Source organism: Panulirus ornatus, chromosome 55 (genome assembly GCF_036320965.1).
Source record: "Panulirus ornatus isolate Po-2019 chromosome 55, ASM3632096v1, whole genome shotgun sequence".
NCBI classification, from domain to species: domain Eukaryota; kingdom Metazoa; phylum Arthropoda; class Malacostraca; order Decapoda; family Palinuridae; genus Panulirus; species Panulirus ornatus.
This window is the reverse complement of record NC_092278.1, coordinates 24,438,760-24,456,826: the sequence shown is the minus strand read 5'-3', so window position 1 is coordinate 24,456,826 and position 18,067 is coordinate 24,438,760. Positions and strand designations below refer to the sequence as shown.

The 18,067-nt window shown below is 37.3% G+C and overlaps 1 protein-coding gene across 6 annotated transcripts in view; it reads left to right on the top strand.

Moving 5' to 3' along the window:
* pod1 (coronin pod1) overlaps nt 1-18,067 on the top strand; it is a 76,611-nt gene that overhangs the window by 40,307 nt on the left and 18,237 nt on the right. For all 6 annotated transcript variants that reach the window (XM_071693221.1, XM_071693220.1, XM_071693219.1 and 3 more), the window contains 8 exons: nt 926-1,039; nt 2,916-3,086; nt 3,768-3,874; nt 4,313-4,441; nt 6,520-6,710; nt 9,470-9,608; nt 11,189-11,278; nt 12,743-12,859. In XM_071693221.1, coding sequence (XP_071549322.1) covers nt 926-1,039; nt 2,916-3,086; nt 3,768-3,874; nt 4,313-4,441; nt 6,520-6,710; nt 9,470-9,608; nt 11,189-11,278; nt 12,743-12,859 — 1,058 coding nt within the window. The remainder of the gene's footprint in view (nt 1-925; nt 1,040-2,915; nt 3,087-3,767; nt 3,875-4,312; nt 4,442-6,519; nt 6,711-9,469; nt 9,609-11,188; nt 11,279-12,742; nt 12,860-18,067) is intronic.

The window sequence follows — 18,067 nt, the reverse complement described above, 5'->3', positions numbered from 1 at the left end:
AGCTAAAGTTAAATTTAAGCAAAATAAGCTAAGAATTTCACAGAATTGTGGTATTACCAAGTCCAGTGTAAAGAATGTAAATAAGCTCACCCTACACACATCATCTGTGGCTGCCCAGTAAACTAGTCTGGTTGCCGTGGTAATTTCAAGTTTCCTCATGTACTTTTGTCTGGACTAAAAAAGGTGCTGAACCATCAGTTGCCGGAAATTCAGTGGTGTACCTGTATTCCACAATCTGTATTGCTAGTGAGTAACTGTCATCCTCAAATTTTCCCTGCAGACTTCAGATGTTTAACCATAACACAAATACCCAGTTTTTTTTTTTTTTTTTTTTTTTTTTTTTTTTTTTTTTTTTTTTACAAACCCAATCAGGAGTACCACCTCTACAGCACCCCTAACTTTTTGGAATAAGATTTTGTGTTCTTCATTTTTTGAAGTTTCAAGGATAGAGTGGAGGATGTGGTTGTGCCCACAATGCCTGTTGTTACAAGGTTGATTTTAGATGTCATGAAATTGAACAGTTGGAAATGAGTGAGAATTAGAGAAAGATATGGGTAGAAATATGGTTATTGTGTGCAAAAGACCATATAACGGAATGAGGAGGGAAAGCAAATCAAGTTGAAGTGTGTTGAGTGAAAAAAAAAAAAGGTTATGTGGAAGTGAATAAGGTTTGAAGTTGAAGAAGTCAGATCAGTTATTTAGAAAGTAAAGAGTCTCAGCAATAGGACAAAATCCAGAGGGATATCACTGTTGGCAGGATAAGAGGGAGATGTCACTCCATTCTTGACTGCTGCAATGGATTACCTCTGTGAGTTTTTATTTGTTTTAAGAAACGTTTAAAGTTTAAAAACCTTAATAAATTGCAGATATTTTTATTCTCAAGTATTTTTATAATTTGTTATGATTTTTACTCTTTTGTTATTAGGACGAGTTTGCAAATTTCGCCATCTAAAAGGGACTCCTGGGCATAAAAGCACATGCATTGAAAATCTACGAGACCTAAGTCGAACAACACCAGGAGAGTGTGATGGAATGGCTGGTAAGTAAGAATAAACTAAGTTTAGTTTTTCAGGGATATTCACTTATACAGTTATTTCTCTGCAATCTGTTACATTAGCAATAGTTCTCCTAGATATTTTCTAGGAAAATGAGGATTGAGACTTTCCAAGCCTCAGTATTTTAGGAGGAAGCACTTGCCTTCTCCTCATGGCAGCAGCAGCTCATTTGTTTTTCACCTGCCTTTGGCCTTCAGAGACTGCCTCGGAAGACATTATCAACCTTTCCTGCCAGCCACCAGATAACATAGCACCTTCTAAGATCATCTGCTGATAGGACATATGGTGCTGGACTTACAAGTTTATTAAGAGAAGAGTTTTCTGCATGTACGTTTTGGTCATTGTTTTAGGATACTTTTGTCTGTTTGTGTATATTCACTATACCTGTATGTTATTTTATGCAGTATATTAATGCTGAGTGCTGTGACTTCATATATGTAACACCTTCATTAAACTGTTTAGGGTTTTGAAAAACCTTTCTCTTTACCAACTGTAATTGCTTTTGGGGTGATGCCCCATGATATGTTAATTCTAAGCAGTCTGGCAGCCAGAAGATTGATGGTTGTCTCTGTGGTAGTCTGATTGGCCAAAATGAGCAAGCTGCTGTTGTTGCCATAGTTGGGTGGATAGCTAAGGATGGGGAATGCTAGTGCTTCCTCTCCTGAAATACTTAGGGCTGGAAGGGCCTAACCCTGATTGTCTTAGAGAATATCTTTGGAAAGCTCTCATGCTTATGAGAAACCACCTCAGAGAAAAGTTTTTTGTAGTTTTCTTAACCTAAATTTTTAGTAGCGTAGTTCTGGGCTGACATGATTTTGATACACCACTGTTTTGATGTAAGCCTCTTAAGGAATGATTGGCTGACATTATGTATGACCACCACAGGGCACATTATTTTGTGGTTCAGGAGTTGTATAATGATAATGAATGTCACCACCTATATCAGTGAATTCCAGTCAGTGTGATTATCACTTCCACTGTGTAGTTGACTCATTCATTTTGTGAATCATTCTTTTGCAAAGGGTCTATAGGAACAACATTGAGTTGAATATTAGCTAAGGCTTTTGGAGTAGATATGCAAATTTAGATGGTATAGACATTGCTGCTCATAGTGTTGGAGTGGCTTAAAAAAATAATTGGCTAGTTTAAAAAGTTTTAAAGATTTTTAGCTGAAGCATATTTTAATGTTTTTTGACATTAAGATGTGTTACTTTTTTGGTGTTTTAGAGTACATATTAATTTTCGTTGTGGCAGTGGACAACAGAAATTAGAGTAGCAGTGCACATACTTTCTGGTATCTTAAAACTTTATTTTTTGTGGAAGCCATAAGGTAAAGGCATACAGGTAATAATGGGCTTGACAGATGTTACCCATTGGGTTATGTGCTTGTCGACTGATACTTCTTAGAGGAGGTATATCCTTGCCTTCCTGTCTCCTCTGATTTAGTCAGTATTTGTGACACCTACAGGAAAACATGCTCTTAACTCTGAAAAGATCAGGTCCATATTTTTGTGGATACTGTTCAAAATGAGTTTAAAATGTCAGAGACCAAAGTCAAACCCAATATAGCCTCCCCAGAGGTGTGAGGACATATCTACTGTTTCCTTTATACTAGTTTGTCTTTGATGCACCTGATTGAATGAATTTAATTTTTAAAGTGTTTCTTTCCATTAAGTGCACATAATCAGATAATCTATTAAGCTAAACTTCTTTTTGCTATTAAAACCTTCGCATATGGGAGAGATTTTGTTAATGATATTGATTTGATATTTTTCTTTGAAGATTTTCAAGAACAGTGATATGTAGACTCATGTGTCATGTGTATATTCCAGTAATGTTGAAATGTATTTTATTTTACAGCAAATGCAGAGTTCGTGGTGTTACCCTTAAGTGGTCCAGGTGGTAAATTGTCCATCCTGAAGCACAAAAAGACTGGGCGTCAACCAGATGGTGTTATTCCCTCTCTCATGAACACTGCCAATGTTATGGATTTTGCTTTTGACCCTTTTAATGATTACACCCTAGGAGTTGGTAAGTTGTTCTAATCTTAGAAAAGTCTTCTCCATTAATTTTGGTTTGGAGAGATCTTTGTTAATTACCAGAAATCTTTGTCTTAGATGTAGACCATTTTGTTTCATATGAGAGTTATTTTTCCAGGCTTCAGAATAAGTAGATATTAGATAGATAGCTGTCAAGTTTTGTTCACCCTGTTATTGTATATTAGGAGAGAGGACTCGTGACCGTAGTGAGTGAGAAACCACAGACTTGTGACTAAGTTTTCCGGTCAGTTGTGAGAGTCACAGGCCTTCTGATTCATGCATTCAGTACAAGTACAGGAAAGTGGTTTTGATGAAGAGAGAGACTACCCTTTGATATGACATTGCTACGTACATGAGGTTATAACTCCTGCCACCTCATTTTTTATCATTTTGGCCTTACGTTTTGTTTTGACATAATTAGTTAGAAATGTGAAGGTAGGTATGATTAGCAGATTTTGTTACTTATATGAGGTTTATATTTTTGTTTAAGAAAGTGAAATGTGATGATGCCAGTTGTTTGGAGATCATTTTTGTTAATCTTTAGTGATCTGTCCGTGTTGTATAATCATTAGAGATTCGTTTTAGCAAATCATTATTTGCAGCTTTTCTAGCTGCCACACAATCACAAAACTAGAGGAGGTCATGTATTGATGAACCACTTTCCTTCACACAGCTTGTGATGATGGGAAGATCAATTTGTGGCACATTCCAGAGGGAGGATTAGCGCAGCCCACCAATGAACCCAATGAAACATTTATGGACATTGGCTCATCAGACAAGGTAAGTTACTTGGTTGAAAGAGACTTTGATGGTTTCATGTTTGCTATTTATCATTGATTTTACATTTTAGTATAGCACTCACTTCATTTCATTGGTTGATTTTAGAATTACATGTATTAATGGAGGCATGGTAGAATAGCTCATAGTTTAAGTAGCAGCTCTGAAATGACACACTGGATATTGCTGGTATGATCCACAAGAGTAGTGTCCATTGAATATGTTGTGCGGCAGTACTTTACTGATTTAATGATTATAGATAGACATAGTCCATGTAATAATGACACATTAGATATTTTATGAAGAATGGTTTGCTGGATATTAGTAGTTGAAAAATATCAGTTAGTCATATTCCATATATGTTGAAAAGTACTGAGTTAACATATTGATGTTTAAAAGATTTTAGTATGAGTAATATTCAGTAAATATCTTGATATGCAGGCAACAATATTGAAGTGGCATCCACTGACAGCAGGAGTTCTGGCTGCAGCCTATGGAGACCATTCCATAAAGATATGGGATCTTCACAGCCAGAGTGTTGCCATCACCCTTTCTGGCCATCCAGATCAAGTATGATAATTTCATATCTTTTTTTCTTTTATTTTTCATACATGTTTGATGAGTAAAGGCCACATTTGCTTATATCCATTCTCTAGCTGTTGTTAATGCACAGGAATGACAGTCCCCTATCCATGACCAGGTCCCACAGACCTTTCCACATTTTTCCTGGCCACTTCACTTTCCATGGTTCAGTCCATAGCCCCCTGTATACTAAAACATTTCAGTTCACTCTATCCCATGCATGCCACCCATCCTCCTGCATGTTCAGGCACCAGTCACTCATAATCTTTTTCACTCCATCCTTTCCCCTCCAAGTTAGTCTCCCTCTTCTCATCCCCTCACTTTTGAAACTTACATACTCTTTGTCAACCTCTCCTCATTCATTTTTTCTTTATGTCCAAACCATTTCAGCACACTCTCTAGAGTTCTTTCAGCCACACTCTTCTTATTATCACATCTCTCTCTCTTACCCTTTAATTACTTACTTGATCACATTGTTTAATCAATCACTCAGTTCACTTTTTTTTACTGTGTATTATTTTCTGTATTAGTTAGACCACCATACAGAATTTTCTTTAGAACTTTGGCACTGGATCTTTGATATTGAGATTTAAAGAAAAATTCATCATGAGGCACTTGGCCTAAGTGTGAGAGACAACATGTAAGAAGCATTTATGTAAAAATGACAATTGTTATTGACAATATTATTGAGGAGTTAACTGCATTTTCCATTGAGATGTAATTAATGAATTGACTTATTTTTTACTGAGGCACATGGAAAGTTGTGTAGAATCTCACACATGCACTTCTGGTACCTAGCATGTTTATAAATTGTATGCTGATTTTCAGCTAAGGTGTGATGGGAAGTGTTTCCATTTGAATAATGGTCGTTCATGATTTCCTGATTATTCACCAGTTCTAGGAAGACACAGCTATACACCAAATGTGTGTCACTTAAAAAAAACATGCCTAAATATTACCTTTGAATAACTTGGTTCACCATCTTCTAAACATCACTTCCCAAGGTGTCTCCATTATGGACATACGAAGTAGATATAGCTATTATATTGATACACTGATAGTATGCTTGTAGTCTTCAGAATGTCTTGAAGAAGTTACAGATCATGGTGTGATTTAGGGCAGCAAATTATTTGGTAGTAAGGCTATATGAATTGGCTGGTTAGCAGGTCAGTGTGCATTTGGAAAATATCCAATTCTCTGTAGGCCTTTTGAATGTTTCAGATTTTGGGTTGACATGTAATCCTTTCTTTTCAGAATGTCATTGGCATTGTAATATTTCATTTCAGGCTTTAACATTTCTTTCCTTTATTAGAAGGGGCTGAATATCTCCCACCTGAAATGGTATCATTTATGAATGGGACCACACTCATTGAGTATTTGGACTACTAATTGTATGACTATCATTGCTACCCCTCAAGCTATTTTGGAAATTTAAAACACTTCCTCTGTCATTCAAGCAAATTGCAGGTATTTTCATCTTTTCAGCTGACTTTGCTTTTGACACATTTATGTTTCCCCATCTTTATGATATTACCCCTCTGCTGCATTGTTTCAGAAATGAAGATTACTTCCCAGTAATATTCTGTGATAGTATTTATCACATATACACCTGAACTTAGACATTTGGAAATGGTTCCATGTCTGTCATTGTGCTGAAAATTTAGGATATTGTTGTTTTGTTAATAGACTTTTAGTTTTCATATATATTTTTTATTACTTGTCAATAGAAACCAAATCATCAAAGTGCTTTGCATATTCATTTCCTACATGATTTTGCCAAACAGCATCATTCCTGTCTGCATAATGTTACTTGTTTGTTGAATTATTTCAGGTAGAAATTTTAGTTTCCACCAATATTCTTAATCTACACCTAATATAATTGTTATACTCAGTTGTTGGCTTTCCAAAAGTATTCCTTTTTCTTTTTCATTTCTTGTGCTCTTAAAGATTTGTTTTCTCTGCTTCACCATTATCTTTTTATTGATTTTGTTCCACTTTTTCTCTGGCTCCTCAATGTTTGCAACTACTGTCCAACAAAATATAGTTTATTAATTTTGTTTTGCCAGATCTTCTCAATAGCATGGAGTCCTTGTGGTCGTTACCTTGCAACAATGTGTCGTGATAGTCACATACGCATATATGATCCAAGGCATTGTGCAGAACCCATCCAGCAGGGAAATGGACCTGTAGGTGTGAGGGGAGCCAGAATATTATGGGCACTTGGTGGCAAATACCTGGTGACTGTTGGATTCAGCAAGTTAGTTCCCTTTTCTACTGTTTTCTTTGTGATTGAATTGACTTTCTGGTGTTAATGTTCAGGACGGGTTAACTAATAATCATCATCTGAAACTGGAATGTTATATGTGGTGATCAGTCTCTTTACAGTACCACATATGAGTGTCTAAAAGTGTTTCTTCCATCATAGGTAGTATCATTTATTGCACTCTGGAAGTAGCTGTAAGATGATAAAGTTTTTTTTTTTTTTTTTTTTTTATACTTTGTCGCTGTCTCCCGCGTTTGCGAGGTAGCGCAAGGAAACAGACGAAAGAAATGGCCCAACCCCCCCCCCCATACACATGTACATACGTCCACACACGCAAATATACATACCTACACAGCTTTCCATGGTTTACCCCAGACGCTTCACATGCCTTGATTCAATCCACTGACAGCACGTCAACCCCTGTATACCACATCGCTCCAATTCACTCTATTCCTTGCCCTCCTTTCACCCTCCTGCATGTTCAAGCCCCGATCACACAAAATCTTTTTCACTCCATCTTTCCACCTCCAATTTGGTCTCCCTCTTCTCCTCGTTCCCTCCACCTCCGACACATATATCCTCTTGGTCAATCTTTCCTCACTCATTCTCTCCATGTGCCCAAACCATTTCAAAACACCCTCTTCTGCTCTCTCAACCACGCTCTTTTTATTTCCACACATCTCTCTTACCCTTACGTTACTCACTCGCTCAAACCACCTCACACCACACATTGTCCTCAAACATCTCATTTCCAGCACATCCATCCTCCTGCGCACATCTCTATCCATAGCCCACGCCTCGCAACCATACAACATTGTTGGAACCACTATTCCTTCAAACATACCCATTTTTGCTTTCCGAGATAATGTTCTCGACTTCCACACATTTTTCAAGGCTCCCAAAATTTTCGCCCCCTCCCCCACCCTATGATCCACTTCCGCTTCCATGGTTCCATCCGCTGACAGATCCACTCCCAGATATCTAAAACACTTCACTTCCTCCAGTTTTTCTCCATTCAAACTCACCTCCCAATTGACTTGACCCTCACCCCTACTGTACCTAATAACCTTGCTCTTATTCACATTTACTCTTAACTTTCTTCTTCCACACACTTTACCAAACTCAGTCACCAGCTTCTGCAGTTTCTCACATGAATCAGCCACCAGCGCTGTATCATCAGCGAACAACAACTGACTCACTTCCCAAGCTCTCTCATCCCCAACAGACTTCATACTTGCCCCTCTTTCCAGGACTCTTGCATTTACCTCCCTAACAACCCCATCCATAAACAAATTAAACAACCATGGAGACATCACACACCCCTGCCGCAAACCTACATTCACTGAGAACCAATCACTTTCCTCTCTTCCTACACGTACACATGCCTTACATCCTCGATAAAAACTTTTCACTGCTTCTAACAACTTGCCTCCCACACCATATATTCTTAATACCTTCCACAGAGCATCTCTATCAACTCTATCATATGCCTTCTCCAGATCCATAAATGCTACATACAAATCCATTTGCTTTTCTAAGTATTTCTCACATACATTCTTCAAAGCAAACACCTGATCCACACATCCTCTACCACTTCTGAAACCGCACTGCTCTTCCCCAATCTGATGAAACATTTGCACGTTTTCATATTTGTAACTTGAGGGTAGATTTAAGGTGCACAAATTAGAGGTTTCAGTTTTAGATATGGCCCATTTCAATTTCTATAAAGTTTATTGGGCAGAAATTAAGTATTCTAATGAGTTCGGATATTTAAGTTATTAATGAAAGTTTACTTTTTCCCCTACCCCTACCATTAGCTTTAAGGTGTACTTTGATTTTGAGCATATGAGTAGATTGTTCACAGTTGGAGAGATTGGTATGGTGCTGTTGACATAGCTGTAAGTGTGAGATTTTTTATTAGTTTATTGCACAAGGACAGCTTGAACTGATTGCTAATCATTTTATTTATAAACTATGCATGTGTGAGAAAGGGAATTAGTTTTAAACCCAGTTCTGCAGAATAAGTTAATTTCCACTGAAACTTTTTTATATATACATTTAAGTTTACTCCACATTAGAGTAAAATAGGGCTTTTGGACAGTGCTGTTTAATATAGTCTGAGGTGTTCTAGGATCTGCATTTGATGATGTCTTAACTTTAACTAATGACACCACAGTATTTCTCCAGAGATACCATACCACCCATTTCAGTATCCTTGATAATCTAGGATAGCTGCAATATACATCATCAGTGATTATCCCTCATGACATGGTAAGGAAAGCATTCTGACCCTTGATGATGAAAGCATTAGTAATTATAGTAACCATAACCTGCAAAAGTGTAGGAAATACAATACGTATATATCTCAAGATCAGGGCTTGAAATGTAAACCATTTGGAGTTTTAAAACATTACTGATAATGATACATTTTCTGGAGGTCACTGTTTGTTATTATGGTCAGGGACAAGCTCATTGATCTTGCCTGGTAGGATGCTGTTGTAAGGTCAGAATATCATACAAAAATGTGGATGATGGTAGGATGATATATATAAGACCATATTAAGATTTATCCTTTGATCAGTTTGGCAAATTCTTTTTTAGTTTGTTGATTATTACATGAAACATTGCATTATACTGAGTATGTAAAATATATTTGTCTGGTACATTTTATATCAGCAACTTAGATATAAAAAGGAAAATCTTTCTTATGCGACACTAGTGTCGTAGGTTCATTCATTAGCCACATTTTGCAGGGTATCAGAGAGACAGATCAGTGTCTATAAAGCTACAGAGTTGACAAAACCTGCTAACACTGTAGGTATTGACATTAGTCCAGCAATGCTCATTCCATTCTACGACCCTGACTCATCAACACTCTTTGCTACTGGAAAGGTGAGGTTCTTAACTTATTAATGCTTTGGAATAGTGGTCGCAGAGAATATAGCAAATGGTTAGGTTACTGAATGAATCTAACTTTATTCATTTTTGTATTTTGTATGCTTTTTTACCCCAATACGGTAGGGTAGATCACGTATTGGGGTTAAATGCATCGGAGAATAGTTGGTTTTGCATTGAGAGCCCAGTTAAATCAAGACTAAAGTACGGTATCAAAGTTAGATGATAAAGTTTTTATCATAGTTCTTTTATGTAGATATGAAACCTTCATTCCCTAGGTCCAAAGAGGTAAAAATGTGAAACAGAAAGGTGAATAACATTTACAGTAGTTAGAAAGAAGATGATAGATAAAACAAGGAATGAGGATGTGAGAAATATATGTGGTGCAAAGAATTAATAGAAAAAGCACATGAAATCCATTTTACATGGTATAATCGTGTTGGAGTATGGTGAAAGATAGGTTATATGTGGTTGGAGGTGTTAGGAGAAAGTGTAGGTTGTGAAAAAAGTGGATTAACATAAAGAGAATTTTTTAAGGCTTTAGATAATTTGATCATTTGTACAAAAGTGGTTATCCCTGTGGATAGGGAAGAAAGAATACTGCCCACATATCCTTTGCATGTCCTAGAAATCGACTTAGAGGGCAGAAGTGACAAAAAATCCTCCGTTTCTGTATTACTTTCCAAAAGAAGGAACAGAACAAGGGGCCAAGTGAGGATCTTTTCCTGTATGGCTCACTATGGTGTTATTGATGCTACCTTGCTCTTGCAGGAAATAGTTAACATATACAAAAGAAGAGAGACTACAATAGTGGCATTTTGTGAGTGTTCACTGAAATGTAAATTAAGATGAGTCAGCTTGTTTGTTAGATGAGTAAGATGTCTGGAGAAGTGAGGAGGCATATGTACACTTTAGTACCTTGGTTATAAGTTAAGGACTTGTGTAAGGGACCTAAGAGGCTATAAGCACTTGTTCTACATCATGTAACTGAAAATATAGTTAGAAATGAATGATAGGTTGATAGATTTTTAAGTTTCCAGAGTGTTACTGATATAATTCTACTTTGAACAGATAGGGATTCTAGTTCTGAGTTGTGTGAATGGAGGCAGTGATGGCACATGATTAGCTATCTTAGTACACAAAATGAAAATGAATGAAGCATTTATGTAAATGGGGAATTTCCTGTATCTGTTTAGCATATGGATCTTGGGTTAAGGATATGTATGAATGATTTGAGAGATTGTATGTATTTGATCTTTTTCTTAGAATTAGGAGTGCATTCTTTGATTATAGATATAGATAAATGTTTTTTTTTTTTGTGCAGTCAAGTAATGCCAAATCAGTATATCTTAAAGCTGAACCAAAATGAAGAATTTGTATGCAGGTTTCTTGAACAGTGCTTTGGATCTTTGACTTGAAGGCATTGGAAAAGAAATGATGAAATTCTTTGGGAAAGCTTTATATACCAAGTAGATGTGATAAAGGAAACAATTGTGCATGGTAAAGATAGATATCTTGAATATTGATGTTGAAAAAATATTTTGTTCTTTTTAATCAGACCATACATATTTTTCCAGGGAGATAGTACCATTTATGCATATGAAGTTGGTACTGACTTCCCTCATCTGTTTCCTCTCTCTCACCATAAATGTGGGAGTGTCCATCAGGTAAGTCTCTCTAAAGGATGTGTGCTACTTCCAGACATACTTATAATTGTTTCCTGCTGTAAATTTTGCTTGAAGAGTATATTATATTATAAGTGGCCAGTTTTTGCATTTGCAGCAGATGTCTTGTGCAGATTCTTTCCAAATATTTCATACATAGTATTTGGTGTTTGAGATTCAGTATCAGTTCAAGGATAATCTATGATTTATGTGCATACTAAATGTTTCTTTATTGCTACACATCTGAGAAACTTATGTTGAAATGTACCCTAGGTGTCGACACATTTCTATAGACTTCTTTAGTAAGAGACTTGTCGCACATGAGCCACTAATTTTATTCTTAGTTTTTACACTGCCTTCTATACTGTAAACTGCTCATATGAAGTATATAAAGCAGCTGGAGGAAACCACATAAAGGTCTGTGGACCCTGATTGTGGATAGGGGCTGTAGTTTTAAATATAAGTGCTTTACACATGATAGTTTGAAAATGGATGTGAGTGAATGAGGCCCTTTCTTCATCTGTTCCTGATGCTACCTTGTGAGTGTGGGAAACGGTGAACAAGTGTGAGAAAGAAGATTAAATTAGTGTAGTATGTTATGTCACTTAGTATTTTAGATGTTAAAGAATAGATTTTTATGATAGGTACGCTGAAGAAGAAAAGCATAGAAGCAGATGATGCAATAGAAGGAATACATTTTATCATTGGAGTAGGTGAACATGGCACAAAAAATTTGGAAAAATAAGAAGCAGACCAATCTTGCAGTGAAGGAGTCATAGATTCTCAGAAAAGTAATTGAAAGGTGAAGATGCTGAAAGTGGAGTAAACTAAGCCCATATTTTGAGTAGGAGACATAGCTAAAAACTTCTGCAATAGTTTAAGGTCACAAGGAAACAACCAGGATCAGATATTGATGCCAATGAAAATGGAAACTCTCTGAAAAGAATGTTCCTGGAAATTTGAAGAGTCTGTATGTACAAAAAAAAATGCCGATTTGAATACATGGACTGAAGGGAACAATGCATGGTACAAAATCTTAAGTTAAGTTTTGTGGTTTATTAGAGCAGTTGCACAAATTGTGTAGTTTTGAATAGTTCTAGGTGTAAGTCAGCTTAGGAAGTGCTGGATGTTGAGTAGTCCTGGGCCCTTATCACCAACCAGTTTCCATTATTAAATTCAGAGGTTTGAAGTGGTAAAGGATGTCATGTGCAAATATATGACTAGGTTATGAATTCTTTGTAGATCCCTATTCTTCTTTTGTTTAATCACCCATTAGAAGGCAGTCGCTGATCTCTTCTGTTTACCTGATTAATTCTTTTTGATGTAAGCTCTCAGTTGGCTTCTGTTTTTAAGTAAAATTTCTTTTATGTTCACTTTCAGGATTGTTTGTTTTCATATATTTTAAGGTATAAACCTGCTGAAGGCTACTCTGATTACTTAGAAGTGTTACATTTTATATTGCCTCAGGGATTGGTTATGCTACCTAAAATAATGTGCGATGTTCGTCAAGTGGAGTTTTGCAAGGCCTTGAGAATTACATCATCAACGTTAGAGCCTCTCTCCTTCACTGTACCCAGAGTTAAGGTATGTTTAGCTATTCTCTATTAGGTACCATGTTAATTCAAAACAGAATGGTAGATTATGATGCCCAGACTTGTTTTTATTATGGCAGTTTGGAGTCGTGTAATTTTAGGGAAATAAAGTATTAGATTAGGGAGGAATTGAATCAGTCACAGCCTTGTTTTTATTTCTTTGACCTTATAACAACTGCTTGCATCAGCAGCTGAAATAATTTGGTGACAGTGATGTGCAGTATGGAGTTACTGCTAAGCCAACAGTTTTCTGAAGCAAGCTGGCTGAGACATATCAACATCAAGGACTAGTCATTACCAAATATTACTGCTACTGATTTGACTTTAGTTTTTGATATAAAGATAACTGCTTCATAATGACTTCTTTATGTGTCATATTTTCAAATGTGCACTTTAAAGGCTTCTCATTATTCCTTAGGTGTTGACATGGGATATTTGAAATATGAAATTGACTAAAAGTCTTCCATTTTTAGAAATTAATGGTTAATGACATTGTATAATAATTAGATATTTATATTCATCACTCTTTGCTTTCCATATATCATTGTTTGCATGAAATTTTAGGTTTTTTGCACATTTCTTCAATTTTTCCTTTTCATACATCACTGTTTTTAGAAGGTTCAAATTTTTCTACACACACACTCACACTAGAATATACTTTTCAGCTGTGATCACTGCACCTAAAATAGTACATAGATGGTACCAGAATTAAGAACTAAGTTACAGGGAAAGGCTGAAGTCTTTAGATTTACCCACTCTGGAAGGGAATAGAATGAGGATGACCTAATCACAGCCTTTAAGTTTTTGAAACAGATCAGTGACATGAAGAGTGTACAGTTCTTTGAGAGATGTTGGGGTAAAGCAACCAGAGGACATAGAGTGAAATTTAGCAAGAAACTTGTACAGATAAAAAGATGTAAAGACGTACTTTTGTAGTACAGTGGTGGATTAATGGTACAGAAAGACTTAGGACATGGGTATTGCAGAGAGCATGCATAAATTTATGAAGTTCTATAACAGTAGTGATAGTAGAAAATGTTCAAGAGGTGTGTAAAACTCCCTTCCCATACAGCACAAATAGCTAGATACACACATACTTAGATAGACTCTAAAGTTGGTGTGATACATGGTTGATGATATTTAACATGAGGAAATGTACAATCAAAAACACAACTATCTTCCTTGATTTTGATGTAAACTTAATGGAAAGGTTGAGCCAATCTGCACACGTTTCTGCAAAGCTTATGTACAGGTGGTAGGCCTGGTACTTGCGAAACAAGTTGCCACTTCACCATTTACTGTTCAGTGGTGCTTAGTTACTACTTATGTTCATTTCAGTCATTCACCATACTGCCAATATGAACCCCTCCAGGCAATAAATCATATTACATAACTCTATCAAATGATAATGTAACACATGAATGTAGACTGCCAGTCATTTTGATGTCTCTTCTGTGGACACCTTTCAGATTTATGATTGCCCTTAAAAATACGTCGTTCCATATTAGATATTGTTCGGCAGTCAGGTTTCCAAATCATGAGTAGTGATCATGCTCGAATGTTCCAAAAATTTTCTGAATGGGAACCCAAAACTTCCAACTAATCAGGTATACCAACCAACCACATGTTGTCACTAGTTAAGTCTCATAATGTTTCAGTAGGTTTAACTAATCATTGGATAAAACTGAGAATATAGTTGTGTCTTAGATTGTATAGTAATGAGGATAGGACAGAATAAAAGAAGACTTCAGTGTGGTCATTATCTAGTGGGAAATGTGCTTCATGATTCTGTGCACAAGAGGGACTTGGGAATTGAATTCCCCCTTAACGTGTCAGAATAGTAAAGGAGACAAAATGTCTGCTGGCAAATATTAGGATAATTTTTAAGTATATATGGAAAAAGAAATATTTGGTAAACTGTTCATATCCAACACAAGATCAAAATGATTATGCTTCCCAGATTTTGGCCTTTGCCCTTAAAAAGCACAAAGAGCTAATAGAGAAGGTCTGGAGGAAACAACAAATGTGTTAACAGAATTAAGTTATAGGGAAAGACTGGAAGCATTAAATTTCCTCATCTTGGAAGAGAGAAGAGTGAGGGTTGACCTGATAAGAACTTTCTTTAAGTTTTTAAACCAGATTGATAACGTAGACAGTTAACAATTCTTAGGAAGATTTGGGGATAGAACAACCAGATGACATAACATAAGATTAAGCAAGAAACTTGTTGAAAAAGACATAAATACATTTATAATACTTGTTATCACCTCCCCATTTATGCCCTTCACTGAAGTTCCCATTTGCTCCCTTGTCTTACGCACCCTATTTACCTCCTTCCAGAACATCTTTTTATTCTCCCTAAAATTTACTGATAGTCTCTCACCCCAACTCTCATTTGCCCTTTTTTTCACCTCTTGCACCTTTCTCTTGACCTCCTGTCTCTTTCTTTTATACTTCTCCCACTCAATTGCATTTCTTCCCTGCAAAAATCGTCCAAATGCCTCTCTCTTCTCTTTCACTAATACTCTTACTTCTTCATCCCACCACTCACTACCCTTTCTAAACAGCCCACCTCCCACTCTTCTCATGCCACAAGCATCTTTTGCGCAATCCATCACTGATTCCCTAAATACATCCCATTCCTCCCCGACTCCCCTTACTTCCATTGTTCTCACCTTTTTCCATTCTGTACACAGTCTCTCCTGGTACTTCCCCACACAGGTCTCCTTCCCAAGCTCACTTACTCTCACCACCTTCTTCACCCCAACAAGTAGCGGTGATGTGAGAAGGAGATGGAATGAGTATTTTGAAGGTTTGTTGAATGTGTCTGATGACAGAGTGGCAGATATAGGGTGTTTTGGTCGAGGTGGTGTGCAAAGTGAGAGGGTTGGGGAAAATGATTTGGTAAACAGAGAAGAGGTGGTAAAAGCTTTGCGGAAGATGAAAGCCGGCAAGGCAGCAGGTTTGGATGGTATTGCAGTGGAATTTATTAAGAAAGGGGGTGACTGTATTGTTGACTGGTTGGTAAGGTTATTTAATGTATGTATGACTCATGGTGAGGTGCCTGAGGATTGGCGGAATGCGTGCATAGTGCCATTGTACAAAGGCAAAGGGGATAAGGGTGAGTGCTCAAATTACAGAGGTATAAGTTTGTTGAGTATTCCTGGTAAATTGTATGGGAGGGTATTGATTGAGAGGGTGAAGGCATGTACAGAGCATCAGATTGGGGAAGAGCAGTGCGGTTTCAGAAGTGGTAGAGGATGTGTGGATCAGGTGTTTGCTTTGAAGAATGTATGTGAGAAATACTTAGAAAAGCAGATGGATTTGTATGTGGCATTTATGGATCTGGAGAAGGCATATGATAGAGTTGATAGAGATGCTCTGTGGAAGGTATTAAGAATATATGGTGTGGGAGGCAAGTTGTTAGAAGCAGTGAAAAGTTTTTATCGAGGATGTAAGGCATGTGTACGTGTAGGAAGAGAGGAAAGTGATTGGTTCTCAGTGAATGTAGGTTTGCGGCAGGGGTGTGTGATGTCTCCATGGTTGTTTAATTTGTTTATGGATGGGGTTGTGAGGGAGGTAAATGCAAGAGTCCTGGAAAGAGGGGCAAGTATGAAGTCTGTTGGGGATGAGAGAGCTTGGGAAGTGAGTCAATTGTTGTTCGCTGATGATACAGTGCTGGTGGCTGATTCATGTGAGAAACTGCAGAAGCTGGTGACTGAGTTTGGTAAAGTGTGTGGAAGAAGAAAGTTGAGAGTAAATGTGAATAAGAGCAAGGTTATTAGGTACAGTAGGGGTGAGGGTCAAGTCAATTGGGAGGTGAGTTTGAATGGAGAAAAACTGGAGGAAGTGAAGTGTTTTAGATATCTGGGAGTGGATCTGTCAGCGGATGGAACCATGGAAGCGGAAGTGGATCATAGGGTGGGGGAGGGGGCGAAAATTTTGGGAGCCTTGAAAAATGTGTGGAAGTCGAGAACATTATCTCGGAAAGCAAAAATGGGTATGTTTGAGGGAATAGTGGTTCCAACAATGCTGTATGGTTGCGAGGCGTGGGCTATGGATAGAGATGTGCGCAGGAGGATGGATGTGCTGGAAATGAGATGTTTGAGGACAATGTGTGGTGTGAGGTGGTTTGATCGAGTAAGTAACGTAAGGGTAAGAGAGATGTGTGGAAATAAAAAGAGCGTGGTTGAGAGAGCAGAAGAGGGTGTTTTGAAATGGTTTGGGCACATGGAGAGAATGAGTGAGGAGAGATTGACCAAGAGGATATATGTGTCGGAGGTGGAGGGAACGAGGAGAAGAGGGAGACCAAATTGGAGGTGGAAAGATGGAGTGAAAAAGATTTTGTGTGATCGGGGCCTGAACATGCAGGAGGGTGAAAGGAGGGCAAGAAATAGAGTGAATTGGAGTCATGTGGTATACAGGGGTTGACGTGCTGTCAGTGGATTGAAGCAAGGCATGTGAAGCGTCTGGGGTAAACCATGGAAAGCTGTGTAGGTATGTATATTTGCGTGTGTGGACGTGTGTATGTACATGTGTATGGGGGGGGGGCCATTTCTTTCGTCTGTTTCCTTGCGCTACCTCGCAAACGCGGGAGACAGCGACAAAGTATAAAAAAAAAAAAAAAAAAAAAAAAAAAAAAAAAAAAAAAACATTTATAATATAAGGATGGTGAATGAATGGAAAAAATAAAGGGGATTTGATAAATGTGAATAGTATCCAGAAGTTTAAAGTTGTGATTGATAATTTTTAAGAGACTGGACCACACAATTGTTCAACTCCCTCCCCATACAGTATAAATAGATAATCACACTGTTTCATGAGTCAGCTATGTAACACCGTTATTCCACCAAGCTTTTCCTGTCAGTACATTTCTTTATATTTCAATGGCAGCACCTAGTACTTTTTTGGCCTTCAGTTGCTGTACCTGCACATCTGCTCACACAAATTGTGTGACATTTTAACATATCATTCAAATTGGTATGGGATGATGGAAAAGTAATCACACATCATCCCATATCATCTTACTCTTTTTTTATTCTTAGGAGTGTTAGGTGATTTCTTCTTATATGCAGAACTCTTTGGCAAAAGTGTTGAGTGTTGATGTTAAACATATTAAATTTTGAGAAAGTTGAATTCCCTCTTTTTGTATTTGTTCAGTAAAGGGAGAAAGTGCTCACTAATGGGCCCCATGCTGGAG